Source organism: Engystomops pustulosus, chromosome 4, assembly GCF_040894005.1.
Source record: "Engystomops pustulosus chromosome 4, aEngPut4.maternal, whole genome shotgun sequence".
NCBI lineage: Eukaryota > Metazoa > Chordata > Amphibia > Anura > Leptodactylidae > Engystomops > Engystomops pustulosus.
In genome coordinates this window covers 184,489,909-184,505,714 of record NC_092414.1, presented here as the reverse complement: position 1 = coordinate 184,505,714, position 15,806 = coordinate 184,489,909, and the positions used below count along the sequence as shown (strand labels likewise).

The 15,806-nt window shown below is 44.3% G+C and overlaps 1 protein-coding gene across 2 annotated transcripts; it reads left to right on the top strand.

Moving 5' to 3' along the window:
- The first annotated feature begins 6,578 nt into the window (after positions 1-6,578).
- On the top strand, positions 6,579-15,665 carry C4H2orf42 (chromosome 4 C2orf42 homolog). Of its 2 annotated transcripts, none has more exons than XM_072148850.1 (9): positions 6,579-6,707; positions 9,217-10,052; positions 10,392-10,517; positions 11,728-11,805; positions 13,298-13,402; positions 13,799-13,906; positions 14,951-15,051; positions 15,142-15,301; positions 15,384-15,665. In XM_072148850.1, exons 2-9 carry the CDS (start codon positions 9,230-9,232, stop codon positions 15,593-15,595), a joined length of 1,713 nt encoding a protein of 570 aa, XP_072004951.1. In that variant the 5' UTR covers positions 6,579-6,707; positions 9,217-9,229; the 3' UTR covers positions 15,596-15,665. The 2 variants fall into 2 exon arrangements, with proteins under 2 accessions (XP_072004951.1, XP_072004949.1); XM_072148848.1 differs by having other exon boundaries at positions 6,588-6,743.
- The last annotated feature ends 141 nt before the right edge of the window (positions 15,666-15,806 follow it).

Sequence of the window (15,806 nt, the reverse complement as noted above, 5' to 3'; positions counted from 1 at the left end):
TGCGGCTGTCTTCTTTTGCCGGCGGAGTCGCGTCCAAGCGATCTCCCCACCGGCGCTTACTATGATGCGGCGTTGTGACGTCATCAGCGGCAACACCGCCGCATCGTAGTGAGCGCCCCCGGGGAGATCGCATGGACGCGCCTCCGCCAGCAAGAGAAGACAGAAGACGCTGCCGGGGATCGAGAGCCACCGCAGAGGATCGGGGGTGAGTATCGCCAGAAGGTGAAAATTGAGTTTATTTTTTAAAATGTGCTCAACATACATGGGGGAAGGCAGGCTGGCTGTATACGTGAGGGGGCAGGCTGTATACCACTTGGGGCTGGCTGTATACTACACCCTCGGCTTATACTCGAGTCAATAGATTTTCCCAGTTTTTGGTGGTAAAATTAGGGGTCTCGGCTTATACTCGGGTCGGCTTATACTCGAGTATATACGGTACGTGAAATTTTTTTTTTATAAATTGCATTTTTTGTCATAAGGACTAAAGAAAAATACTTTGGATTTACACTTACAAGATATCAGTTAAAGGGAACCTGTCACCAGGGACCCTTATTTTCACTTAAAGACAGGTTACAGAAGCCCTTTACAGCTGCAGTGCAAATATGTCTTTCTGCTTTATCTAAGCATTTGCATTACAATGTACACTCACCGGCCACTTTATTAGGTACACCTGTCCAACTGCGCGTTAACATTTAATTTCTAATCAGCCAATCACATGGCGGCAACTCGGTGCATTTAGGCATGTAGACATGGTCAAGACAATCTCATGCAGTTCAAACCGAGCATCAGTATGGGGAAGAAAGGTGATTTGAGGCCTTTGAACGTGGCATGGTTGTTGGTGCCAGAAGGGCTGGTCTGAGTATTTCAGAAACTGCTGATCTACTGGGATTTTCTTGCACAACCAACTCTAGAGTTTACAGAGAATGGTCCGAAAAAGAAAAAACATCCAGTGCGCGGCAGTTCTGTGGGCGGAAATGCCTTGTTGATGCCAGAGGTCAGAGGAGAATGGGCAGACTGGTTCGAGCTGATAGAAAGGCAACAGTGACTCAAATCGCCACCCGTTACAACCAAGGTAGGCAGAAGAGCATCTCTGAACGCACAGTACGTCGAACTTTGAGGCAGATGGGCTACAGCAGCAGAAGACCACACCGGGTGCCACTCCTTTCAGCTAAGAACAGGAAACTGAGGCTACAATTTGCACAAGCTCATCTAAATTGGACAGAAGAAGATTGGAAAAACATTGCCTGGTCTGATGAGTCTCGATTTCTGCTGCGACATTCGGATGGTAGGGTCAGAATTTGGCATCAACAACATGAAAGCATGGATCCATCCTGCCTTGTATCAACGGTTCAGGCTGGTGGTGGTGGTGTCATGGTGTGGGGAATATTTCCTTGGCACACTTTGGGCCCCTTGGTACCAATTGAGCATCGTTTCAACGCCACAGCCTACCTGAGTATTGTTGCTGACCATGTCCATCCCTTTATGACCACAATGTACCCTGTAACATCTGATGGCTACTTCCAGCAGGATAATGCGCCATGTCATAAAGCTGGAATCATCTCAGACTGGTTTCTTGAACATGACAATGAGTTCACTGTACTCAAATGGCCTCCACAGTCACCAGATCTCAATCCAATAGAGCATCTTTGGGATGTGGTGGAACGGGAGATTCGCATCATGGATGTGCAGCCGACAAATCTGCGGCAACTGTGTGATGCCATCATGTCAATATGGACCAAAATCTCTGAGGAATGCTTCCAGCACCTTGTTGAATCTATGCCACGAAGAATTGAGGCAGTTCTGAAGGCAAAAGGGGGTCCAACCCGTTACTAGCATGGTGTACCTAATAAGGTGGCCGGTGAGTGTAATTGTGTGTTATAACTTACCTTGCACTCTGACAGAATCCTCTGTGTAGTCCCAGGGGTTGGGCTTTGGTTTGGATACATTTCAAAAAACATGCGCCTTGTCTGTGCTGCTCACTCTGTAGCTTTCAGTCCCTACCTTAGTGCTCCTGTACAGTTCCTCCTGTTCCTACACAGAGCTCACAGCCTGGTGAGCTGACATCAGCGGGGTAGGGAGGTGCTGTAAAGGTGGGGCCCAAGAGCTGAATAATCTGCAGCACAGACAAGTTACTTGTTGGTTTTTTTTTAAATGCATCCAAACTAAAGCCCAACTCCAGGGACCAAACAGAGGATTCTGTCCGGGTACAAGGTAAGTTATAACACACACTTATATGCAGCTGTAATGGGCTTATATAGCCTGTCTAGTGAACATGAGGTCCCTGGTGACAGGTTCCCTTAAAGACTTGCATACAAATTCACATAGCAGATGTGTCCTATTTTGCTTTAGATAAGTCACTTTTAGAGATTGAAGGGGGAGCAGCACTTCAGACTCCCTACTATATATAAAAAAATATATGGTATCATATTAATATTATTTAAATCTTTTCTATTACAAAGGTAGGAATTGGATCACATCCTCAGCTCACAATTGTATGTTCATGGGGGTGGTCTGTAGTTGTGTCCAGTGGTCAGCTGTGCTGTTTCCAAAGTACGTGCATTGACGGGAGCATTAAGATGGTAAAGGACATACCTGTATATGTTAGAACCAAAAACGTCACGAACTGTAACAAGGCTACAACTGTCCCTGTCCCCAGGTGTGATTAGCTCCCGCCCTGACAAGGGCAGTCCCAATAACTTGCCCTAGTTTAGAAAAAAAACAAACAAAAAAAAAAAAACACCCTGCATTCCCCTTCCCTGACGCGTTTCTTCCTGCTGTAGGTTCTTCAGAGGGATTTGCGGTGGAATCAATAAAACATGGGGTCTCCAATGTAGAGGAGCATCCCTTGGGGTGTAGTAAATAGTCTGATAAACCCAAGTGTAGGGTCATCTACTGGGTCCCTGGTGTGGAGCCCCAGACGTTGATCCCTATCTGATGGGATCCCCAGACGTCCTTGATTTTGGGCCATAATAATACATGCTTTGTGTTCATGGGGGTGCTGTCAACAGAAAAAAAAATCCCTTTATGCTCGCCACCTCCATATACAGGGGTTGAGTAAGACGGCTATTATAGCCCCAACATGTCTGAAATCACATCCTACACATGGTACTAGTCTAGTATTTTATTGGTCGCACTCCTATAGCGCTGGGGTGCCTGTGATAGGGATCCTACCCCAAGTGACATATGTAATCCTGGCACATCAGGATTTATTACATCTATATCTGGTACTAGAATTAAGCTTAATGGGGATTGGAGGAGGCGTCCCTTCTGCCTGCTTTCACTTGTGGTTTCCGAACAGTTTGAGGACTTTGAAAGGTCCTGAAATGGCTCTTGTGTACATGTGTATTGAGAGCAGGAACAGATGTACGAGGATTTCATAGGTGATGGTCCTTCTCAGTTTAAAATTTGGTGGGTGGCCAAGGGCCCCCTAGAAGCTTTGGGCTACTGCCCAAACCACCCATATTATAAGCCACTACTATGCATACAGACTATACACAGGGTTTCTAATCTACTTGCTGCTCTACTTTGCCTCCAATAGGTACAAGATTTTAAGTATCAAACTCATCACATTGTACTAGAGTTTATTGGACTCGCAGTAGACTGGCAGTCGCGCTTGCAGCATAATAAATCAATACAAGTTGAGACAATTGGAAAGTGCCTTAAGCAGAAGGGATTTAAGGAAGGATGTGTAGGGGACAGGGTAAGGGCAGATTCACATAAGTGTTTTTTCACAAGTGGTCACTGAAGCCATGTTGGATTATGGACACATAGGAGCAGATTTATCAAGCTGTCTGAAAGTCAGAATATTTCTTGTTGCCCATGGAAACAAATCACAGCTCCCCTTTAAAATATTCATGAGCACTGGTAAAATGAAAGCAGAGTTGTGATTGGTTGCCATGGGCAACTAGAATTATTCTGAATTTCAGACAGCTTGATAAATCTGCCCCAATGAGATCAGTTTTCAGGATTCGGTGATAGGTCACTGATGCCTAACTGAACCATTCTTTTCATTCTGCTTTTTCACACTTAAAGGAGTTCTCCATAGTCATAACAAGTTATATCTTGCTGATTGGTCCTGATCTCAGGGATGGCACTTCCACGGATCTCGAGAACGGATCTTGTACCCCTGATTTGGAAAAGGAAAAAATAGAATGTGCACCCTATCACGCCTGATCTCCTCCATTGTAGTGGTGCTTGCAGCCTGGTCCACAGCAAATCAACACAACCAGAAAAAAAAAGTAGCCAGGGCTTCCGGCACTCCAAACTATCCACCAGGATCCACAGTAATAATAATCCTTTATTTACTTTCACATGTTACATTGTAGATGGAAAAACAACACCAAGAGTGACGCATTTCGATGCTTCGCCGTCTTGGTCATGATCTAGTCACATGCGCACGTCAAACACATTTACTGAAACACTAATGCCATCTCCGGAGGGGTAATCCGAAACCCCTGACTTCCATGTCCTCCATATACATGCTAATAAAGTCTAGCAGAAATACTAGTGAAGGCACTGGATCCATCCTTCACATGACTTGGGTCAATGACCGTTGTACCCCTGTTGCACTCGAGATGACCAGGGCAGCCAGTCACACATTCATCTCTATGATGCTGACAGAGAGAACTGAGCGTTGTACTCTGCAATCTACGTCAGTACCGTAGAGATGAATATGCACAACTGACAGCTCTTTATATCAGGAGCGCAACAGGGGTGCAACAGACCCCTTTTCTTGAGATCCATGGGGGTCCCGTCACTGAGACCCCCACAAACAGCGAGTTAAGCTTGCTATGCTAGTTAACATGTTATGACTAAAGAACCACTTTATAGAGCATCTACCACCAGGATGAAGGAATGTATGCAAATGTATGCTCCATGGGGGTTAATGGAGCCTGGACTCCCTCAGGTTAATTTGCATACAGTCTTTCATCCTGGTGTGAAAAAGCAGATTGAAAAGAATGGTGCAGTAAGGCATCAGTAAAAAAAAAAAAAATGCTCTGTATGTATCCATTACCCAAAATGGCATCAGTGAAAAATCACTGAAACCAGGAAAAGAAAACTGCATCTACGGCTCCTTCAGGCGCCGCTATGCGTGTGCGCAGATTCATATCTATGCTGAGCATTTGCGCAGTAGCACCGGCTATGGAGCCGAGGGGATTCCGCGTAGACAGCAGAGGCTACTGGGGTGAGGAGTAGAGGCGACTCTATGTTACAGAAAATAACATATAAGTTATTTAAACTAGTTTAGTGTAGATGGAATTCTAAGATTAGCTAAATATAGATTAGGGTTGGAACCTACAGTCACATCTACCTTAATAGATAGATTTCTGAGGGTAGGATTCCTTCAGGTTAACAACACCACAATAATACCTGTATGTATGAGGAAAACATGTCTTATTGTACAACTAACTACTCTATATACTAATGTTCCTTCATGTTGGACTATTGTACATATATGACTGACATACCAGAACAAAAACATATACACAAAAATCCAGACTTTCAAACACAAATGTGCATAAAGATTGCAACTTTATTAAATATTATGTAAAAAAAAGGTGAAAACATACATATGAATACAGGCGGTCCCCTACTTAAGAACACTCGACTTACATACGACCCCTAGTTACAAACGGACCTCTGGATATTGGTAATTTATTGTACTTTAGCCCTAGCCTACAATAATCAGCTGTAACAGTTATCACAGGCGTCTGTAATGAAGTTTTAGTGTTAATCCTGATTCTGATGACAACCCAACATTTTTAAAATCCAATTGTCACAGAGACCAAAAAAGTTCTGGCTGGGATTACAATGATAAAATATACAGTTCTGACCAATACATATATTTTTATGAATAACCAAAAAACGATAAAGCTGATATGTACACAATATGTACAAAAATAACCATCAGCTACATAATTACGGGGTCATGTACGACACAATCCAAGCGCAGCCAGTGCAGGCCGCTTTAGCCACGAAGAACGGACGCAGTCTGACTAAAGTGCGTCGCAAAGCCCTTAGTAAATGAGCGCCAATGTATGGGACGGTGTTGGAGGTATATGGACAGGGAGCAGGGTGTCGGTCGGCGCTGTATTGGTGTATACAGTATATACGTCTCTACAGACACGTCTCATATTTGTTCCGAATGTTTCTGCAACTAAAATTGTATTGTTAACACATTTTGGAGCCTGTGTCTTCAGCACAGACGGATTCTTCACCCCTTAGTTATATCAATAGCACAATCTTAGACATTGTGGATTGCATTGTTCAGAGGAACATCTGTGCTGATGACGTCACCCACGTCATTTATGATCACACTGCAGCCAATCACAGGTCAGCCATACTGAGGCCAGTGATTGGCTGCAGCAGCGCTATAAGCTGTGGCTCCTCAACAGGATTTATGTTATTTATTTTTAATTTCAGTCATAATTTGAAATCTCCTCCTGTATCTATTGCCAGAGCCTGTACACATGTGTCAGTGACAGGGCATGCTGGGACTTGTAGTATTGGACATCTGTGACTCCTCTGTGGAATCCCACCCCCTAGCATTGCGCTTAGGGTAGGACAGAACTACATTTCCCATCATGCCCCCGTTGACGTCGTCGCCCACGTGACCCGCGCCGTTCAATCACGCCTTCTGTTACAGAGCTCGCCGCGTTTGTAAGGAGCTCCGGTGCAGGGTCTGAGGGAAGACGAGGGCCCCGCTGGTAAGAGAGGGGCCCCGCGCGGTGTCCATGTTGTAGGTAAGAGCAGAAGGAGGAGCAGGGGACGGACTCCGTGTAATCGGCGGGAATGGCGGTTGATAGATAACGGGACGCGGATGCACCGGCGGTGGGTGCAGGGACCGGAAGTGACATCAGCAGCTCCTCTGCGGCCCCGGGCTGATACATGGAGGAGGTGGCGGGTTGTCTGGACGCTTCCCGGCAGCCATAGATACCGTATACAGCTAACGGCGCATCGTCCTCCTCTGCTGACGGTTGCTATGGGTTACACACAAGTTCTTTACATTTAACAGACAATGTAGAGAGCACAGCCTCACACATGAGAATCCTTCCCACATCCATACACCAATACCGAATAACCCACAAACATGGATGCATGCAAACATTTTTAAGCGCTCACTGACAGGAGTGAGTGCATTCAATGGAGAATAATAAAGTACGCTAATATCCGAGGATCCCGAATATATCTATTTATAATGCGATGGGTCCCTCCGCTAAATGTGACCTGTAAGCAGGACTCGGGTCAGATGAGACCCCAGCTGAGGTCACCTTGGGTTAAACTATTAAAGGAGCATTCCCACGAAGATCAGATCCTTATAGAGGACCCGTCACCCTGGAAAACCCACCCACCAAATGTGCGGATACACAATCCGACCTCTTACTTACTAAATAAATAAATAAAATAAAAGGGGCTGGGGGTGGATTATGGGGGGCACATTTGGTGGGTGGGTTTTCCAGGGTGACAGGTCCTCTTTAAATAACAAAATAACATATTCTCTCATTCACTGTTATTAACAAAAATAAAGAGTTTCACAGACATAATTCCAACCTGTCTCTATCAGTCCTGCTGTACACAATTTTGGTTGTCCCTGGATCTGACCGTAAATTTTCTGACTATGGTCATATTCTTCTCATGAATAGCTTCTCTTGTCTGCACTCTCTGCCTCCTGCCCCTCCCCCCTGCATTACAAGACCAGCTTAGAAACAGGCACTTCCTGCTGGGAAGCAGCAGTGCACAGAGGCTTACTCTACTAGCTACAGGCAAGATAAGGTCTTTATCCGGGAGTACTGACTGTGTTTTATTGATTAGGTCATGTAGCAGAGCTCAGTGTGTCATTGTGTTTTGTATCCATTTCATGGATCTCATCATCTCTGATCTGTCTCATCTCTCTTTTCCTATGTGTCAGATACTAGTACAATGTTCGGAAGCTAAATAAAAGTGTAGATAGACCCTGTACCTTGATAATCTAAGCACATTGTCAGCACACAACATCTAATAGCACAGAGGGACCATGAAGTGTCTGCTCAGCTAGTGACCGCCCACACTATGAAACTTTACACTCACCATCACTGAGTGATAGAAGCTAAAGTAGCAGTAAAATTGTAAAGTAAGGAGCTTAATAATTATGTGTCACTAACGAACAATGATGTTTATACAAACTTAAAGTGAACGTGTCAGTGTAACTAACGAACTAAAAATATGTTTGAAAAGTGTTATCATACAGCAGGACAACTATTCCTATATCGCTCCTCCCCATGCCTATAAAATTTCAAAGTTCATTGATAAAGTTTACTCACCATGCAGATGGCCCCATGTGAGCCCAATCATTGTCTTTCCTTTCAGCGGAGTCCAGCATATTGATGTTTTTCTACCTCAGCCGTGCCTCCATCTTCTTATAGAAGAGATTTCCTGAGGGAGTGGGAATGAGCAAGCTGAGAGAGAAAGAGACTTCGGCTCCCTCATTCCCCCTCCCTCAGGAATATGCATAGATGGTGAGGCAAATTTGTGGAACTTTTACAGGCATGGGAAGGAACAATATAGGGATAGTCGTACTGCTGTATAAAAGCAGTTTTCAAAGATACGTTTAGTTAGTTTCACTGACGGAGTTTGATAGATGCGGCCAATGACAAGCAGGCATTTGCTGGTTTCTCAGGTGATCCTTGTCCAACGATTTGAAAATTGTGATGGTTTATTTATTCTTTGGCCTCTCATCTTGTGATCGGGAGAAGTCTGCCGGTGATTGCTAGTATGAGGGGATGGCCATACACAGCCCGCTGATCTCATCTCAAAATATGTTCATTCTGCTGTTACATTACATAGGAAATGGTAAACATGTTATGTCTAATTTCTAGTGAACCTACAAGCCCAGCCTGTGACATCTAATGTTTTATCAAATATTCTAATGTTCTTTTAGGAGCGACTGCAGATTATTAGAAGGCCAGTTATGTCTGATATGTATAGGTATATGTAGTATCTGTATTACACGCATCAATGTTATATTATATTGTATTATTTTAAATCAACCAGTTTGAATATACTTCTATTTCAGTAGAAGGCAGTGCTCAGCCCTTCATTTATTTTGGATTATCCCCTTTTTAGTCCTTAGACACCCTGACGTTGGCTTTTAGCAAACCTCCTACATTCTTTGTACAGATTGCAAGGTTACAGGGCTGTTACAATGCTTCTTAATAATTTATTGTGATTGTATTTTAGGGTGTAAATAAGTATGGAGCCAAGTCCTGGGAAACCAAAAGTCCCTGATTTTCTCTCTAATTTGGGAAAACCCACCCTGCGAGGAGTTCGGAAATGCCCGCACTGCGGTACTTACAACGGGACTCGTGGACTCAGCTGCAAAAACAAGAGCTGCGGCACCGTGTTCAGATGTCGGAACAACAAGGAGCCTCCTCGAGATGCAGTGAAGCTTCTTACTGGGTCCGAAATGCAGATATTCTCAGTGAGGCAGCGGGACAGAGGTCCTGATCAGAGATGTCTGGTTGTCCTGGGTATCTCTGAGACCACCATAGAGACTGCCGAAGGGACAATCATCACTCAGATTAGCTCCGGCCGCTGCTTTGCTCCGGCTTGCTTTAAAGCAGCGGTCCGAGGGGTGGTGGAGAACCAGTGCCATCATATAAAGCAGGCCATAAACTGCCATGTGGAAGCTGAGCCACTGCCACTGAAAAGCTCAGTGATAGATGCTATGCAGATCCCTGCAGAAATCAAGGAGGATATCTGGGTACTCGCTAGTGAGTGCATTGGGCCACTGGTTCAGAGGGTGAACAAATCCGTCCTTGTGGTCCGCTGCCGACCTAGTCCGGAGCACACCCTCGGCTATGTTCACGTGTACTTTACTCAAAAACCTGCCGCACATAAAGGATCCAACCACCTATTCCAATGTTCCTGCGAAGCACAGAGAAATGCCAGAGCCACATCATCCAAGGGGGAAAACGACGAAAGATGCGTGCACTTCTACACTTGCCTGGGGGCTTTCGCCAGCGACGACAGCCTCACTGAGGAATTCACCGAATATTTCTACGTCATGTCAGAAGGTAAGAGATGGAACGCTCCAGACAGAGGGCTAGAATATGTGACGTCATAGTTTCAATGGCTTATGTGATGCTGCGTTCCTGAACTCCGCAATGATATGTCCATGCGACATGCACGATGAAGCCAAATATCTTGTATACATATTTTGATGCAGACCTGGTGTTTGCCCATGGTTTCTCCCGCAGCAGAAAATGGACTTCTCGTATCATATATCACTGTGGTGCATAGTGGTCGGTCCATGAAATCCGGCCAGTGCCCTGTGTGTATTTTCACAGACCCTCCACAGTCCTATCCCGCGGGGCTTACTGCACACCAGATGTTAACCGTCTCCTCCTCTATAGGTGTTAAAGAGATAACTGTGCTAGAGACAGACAGTAAGATGGAAGCAGTAGAGACTGTGGTGCAGATACATGAAGAATCCTCCCCAATGCTGAAACCCAAGAAACCAAGAAAAGAGGAGACTCCAGGTAAGAACACTCCACACAAGTTGTTTGGGTCTGCTGCTTAACCCTTTATCATAGGCCCTTGTTTTCATCTTAATGACCAGACTCTATTTTTAGAATCTGACATGTAATAATACTGCTTCCTTTATTTATATAGCGCTCACAGATTACGCAGCGCTGCACAGAACTTGCCTATAAACGTTTCAACATATCCAAGTGATTTTTTTCCCGATTGTTTTCTCGTGACACATTTGGCTAAAATTCAGAAAAATGTTTCATTTTCAAAGTTTGCTTCCAGACGGAAAGTCAGACCACCCAAATAGCTTGATGGCTACTATTTTGGAAATGTCCCCTTTTATGTTGGCATGGTCTTTTATGTGTCCTCTCAGTTTTCTAGGATCTTATTAGAATTAGAACTTTAGGTGGGATTTTTCTCAATATGACTCACTTTTGAGGGACAACTCGGCTGTCAAGTGACTTTGAAAGGCCTTAATAATAGAAACACCCCTCAACTTAGGTAAAACAACTTTTATGAAGTGTCTTAACCCTTAAAGCGTTTCACCTGAAAAAAAACAAAATGAAAAATTTAGAAACTGTAATTATTTAAGAAAATGCATTCATTTAGGCCATAAATTACACAACTACAATGGATTAAATGACGACCAATTCTCTGTAAAGTTTGATAACCATTTCTCCCGATTGTACCAATACCCCATATGTGGTGGTAAACCACCTTATGGGCACACGGCCAGCCATGGAACAAAGGCAGCGCAATTCAGAGCAGATTTGCACTGTCACAATGTATTTTTATTGTATGTTTTTGGTAATGCGAACATATGAGGGCTTATTATTTGGGGGATGAGATACACTGTATGGATAATTAATTTGGGGGGTCTGTAGCTTATTCAAGAGATTTTGGTTCTGACTATTTCCAGTCATCATCAAATTTATTTTTAGCCACTTGCCAGGTCTTACAATCTTCCTCTGAAGCACTGACATAGAAAGGCGGCGCATCAGATGAAGTACCCTTAATGACCGCCGTAAAAAAAAACACGAGGCAGCGGTCATTAAGGGGTTAAAAACCTATTGCTGAAAGCAAGTTAACTGTGTCCACAGCAACTAATCTGTGATGTAGAGCGAATTGCAGTTCTCTATAATAAAGAGAGATTATGTTTCAAGATTTTTATAGGAGTTTTTCATTTTATTTTTTGTTTTTTTTGTGTTGTTTCTATAGTGCAGGAAGCGGTGGTTCCCAGTCTAAAGAAAACTACACCGAAAAAGCCATCGATCAACTGTGCTACTAAAAGACCAGGTGAATGCTTTATTTACTATTGTATTACATTTGGGAATCACAAGAACAAATCAAACCCTTTCTAGTTTTTTTAGCCTGTGGATTAAAGAGGTTGACAAACATGGCTGCTTTGTTCCAAAAACAGCTCCTCTGCTCCCCATAGGTCACGGATGGTGAACCTTTTAGAGACTGAGTGCCCAAACTACAACCGAAAGCCACATATTTTTCACAAAGTGCCAAATGCCAATTTAAAGTAACTTGTTGCTCCCTGCTGTGTCACAGATTCGAACGTATTGTCGCCCTGAAGACACCAATACAGTAGAATGATTGAGAAATTTGGATTATTATTGTAGTCCCCTTAACAGGATGAACCGCAGGCCCTGAGAAGGGGCTACAATGATAATCCAGCTCTGCCCGCTCCTCCTTGCTCCTGCCTTACTCTTCAAGTTACTTTAAAATAGTGCTGAACATGGCACGTTCTGAGCTGCCTGTGACTGCAGGAGGAGGAGTCCTGAATAGTGACCTTTGTGCTGGGTGATGGCTAGAGTGCCCACAGAGAGGGCTCCGAGTGCCACCTCTGGCACCTGTGCCATAGTTTCGCCACCATTGCCATAGGTAGTGTGTGGTATTGCAAATAAGCGCAATTCATTTTTATTTAGCTGAGCTGCAGTCCCAGTACAGACCATGGGCAGGTGTGGCGCTCATTTTGGAAGACTCATCCATGGATTTCGACCTCTGGGAATGAAATCAACCTGGTTGTGATATGGCATCTTTGGGACAGCATGTGTATATAGCGGCCTTCTTCTTATCCTGCCCATGCAGATGTCATGCCCCATGATCGGATGCTTTGATGGTACGATGTATCCAGGACCTTGCAGCATTGCATACTAATTAATGTAGTTAAGGGCCCAATCAGATCACATTTTTACAGGTTACAGCTTTTTCTTTGATGGACAGCAAAACCTAATCTGAGTAGAATATATCCCCTTATACTCTAAAAAGGATCTCCGACAGACAATTTTTTTTTTTTAAGTGGCATCCAACCTTAGGGGACATTCACACGATGTATGTTCACCTGGGCATAGCGCTTTCCATAGAGAAGCAAGCAGCCGGAGCTGTAACACTGTGAAATATGAGACATGTCCTATATTTCGCCGTGCAGTGAGACAACGTGTGCATACCGCACAGCGGCCAGACGCCATAGATGTCACTGGGGACTGATATGGGGCAGCATATCGGTCCCCGTTATGTTCATGTGAATAAGCCCTTATACTGACCATACCTGCACAAGAACATGTGCTTTGTCAGACCATAACTGATCTGCAGCCCATGTGTGGGTGTGTGAAGTCTTCTCAAGACTGTCCAAGTGTTACAAATGGGCAGAGATAGCCCCTGCTCCGAGTTATGTGGTTTGGTAGTTGGCTCATGTAGAAACCAATGGTATCCCCAGCCGTGTCATCTTGTCTTATGATGTGAAAGGTAATTATTATAATGTGTTTTCCTTCATTCTCAGCTCCAAATCAGATTCTGAATGAGAATCAGGTGTCTCTGACCTTCCTGGACTGGCTGGCCAGCGTGACAGAGAGAATCCATCAGACCATGCATTTTCAGTTTGATGGTGAGTACAAAGGTGCCACATACATCCCATAGGGCATGAAATTAAGACCCCTGCCCACCTGGGCAAATACCATGAGTGCGGAGGTAGTAGTTGCACCATAGGCTTGAAGAATTCCAAAAACTTCTATCTAACAAACTCTAATGCAAATTGGTCAGTCTGAGTCTACACCATGTATGGAAAATGCTAGATGTGTGACACCCGGTTGTCGCTCACAGAATTGGAAACAATCAGATCTCGGATTATTAAATTCCTCAGGTGATACGGGCAGTAATAGTAGTGGGAAAACCCCTTTATATAGAGACTCTGACTGTTTTTCCTATTACGGCAGTGTTGTTTTGGGAAGGATATTATTCTCTATGCTCTCTTTAACACCATTTGCTTGTCTATTCTCCCAAGGTAAACCGGAGCCATTGGTATTTCACATTCCCCAGTCTTTCTTCGATGCCCTGTCTCAGAGGCTGTCTATGGGTAATGCGAGGATGCGTCTTCCCAACTGCACCACAGGTATGACATTATCCAGGGCCACCGTCACCACATTTTCCTTCTGGCACGATGCACCTCGCTACTGTGCTCATTTTGGCGATCTCCTTTCCTTCACTTGGGCTACATGTGTTTGATAAAGGCTTAAATAGCCGAAAACATTTACACATGTCACAATAAAGAATTTTTCACGTTTCATCAACTGAGTGGTGTGCCAGGATTTAATTTTTACAACATTTTCATTTGTGAATAGGCTCCTAGTTGGTTGCTGATCAGTGGGGGTCTCGGTGATGGAAAACCCCACGGATCTCAAGGTCCGGTGTACCTCTGTTGCACTCCAGATGACTGGAGCAGCCAATTGCAAATGCGAGGGCTGCTTCGTTCATGTCTATGGTGATGATGAAGATAACAGAGGGTCATAAGGAAGAATAATGCAGTTGGCGCATGAGCGAACAGCTTCTCTCTTCATCTCGAGTGCATCAGAGATACAACAGACCTTCGTTCTCAAGATCTGTGGGAGTCCCATGACTGAGACTCCCACTGACCTAACTTGATATAACTGCATCTCCAGGGCTGCATTGCATTGCCAGCAGGTTAATGGGGTCAAAACTGCCGACAGATTCCGGCTGATAGCCGATGGATTTTAATGCCACGATTTAGCTGTGGCACGGACCTGGAGCTCAAACGTCACATTTCTAATTCCGCACATGAATCCACAGAAAAAAAATGGACCTTCTGCAGATTCTAAATCCATTTCTGCAGCACAAAATTTCCAGAAATCCCTTCCAGTACACTGCTACTGTATTAGTGCTCAATTATATGACCATGGTTGGACGGGACCCTAAGCTTCTCCAGGGCAATAACAGCGCAGAACTGTAATCATGATTGTTACAATGGTGCAGGTTTTGTGGTGGCTCCTTGCATCATGTATGTCTATGATGCTTTGAGTCCTGTCTCCTGCAGTGTATTTTAGTCCTTCTGTTGCATCCATTGGGGTTAAAGGGAATGTTGTTGTGTTTAGAATGATCCGGCCTGATCCACAATTTTAATAATTTTTGTATATTTCAGCCTTTGTAAGAAAGGACGCCCTTCCTCTAGGAACTTTCTCTAAGTATACCTGGCACATCACTAACATTTTACAAGTTAAGCAGATCTTCGATACCCCAGAGGTAAGTACCAGTGTATGTTTGTGATTCCAACCTGTGATTTGGGGGTGGTCTTCCATGCCTATTTTTGCTTATTCTTTTTCCCCTCCTCAGATGCCCCTAGAAATTACCAGAAGTTTTGTCCAGAACAGAGATGGAACATTTGATCTATTCAAATGCCCGAAAGTGGAAGTGGAGAACATCGCCGAGACTTACGGCCGACTAGAAAAGCAGCCGATACGACCGCTGGAACTGAAAACCTTCCTGAAAGTTGGTATGTGGAGGCATTTATTGCTTGTTAAAGGGGTTGTCATATTCTACTTGGCTTTGGTTCATCCAACTTTTTACATTTGCAGGTAACACTTCTCCTGACCAGAAGGAGCCGACCCCATTCACTATTGAGTGGATCCCAGATATTCTGCCTCTGTCCAAGATCGGGGAGCTACGTATTAAATTTGAGTATGGCCACCATCGAAATGGACCACTGCCAGAATTCATGGATCCTGCACCCCACACCCTAGAGCACACCCTAGAGATCACACCCCTCACCACCATCACCTTCGATTAAGTCTGTGTGGTGCCGCGGCTGCCATTTTGTTAGGCTGATTGAATAAAGCTGCCAAAGTAAGATATCCTGACCCAGTGACCCCGGACCATGGCATTTCTGGTGCATTAACATGCAGGTTTTTTTAAATTTTTTTTTAATCTTATTTGCTGCTATGGTTCTATGACTGTTGTGTGTATTTAAATGGAGTGTCCGTGACTTTATGAAATGGCCA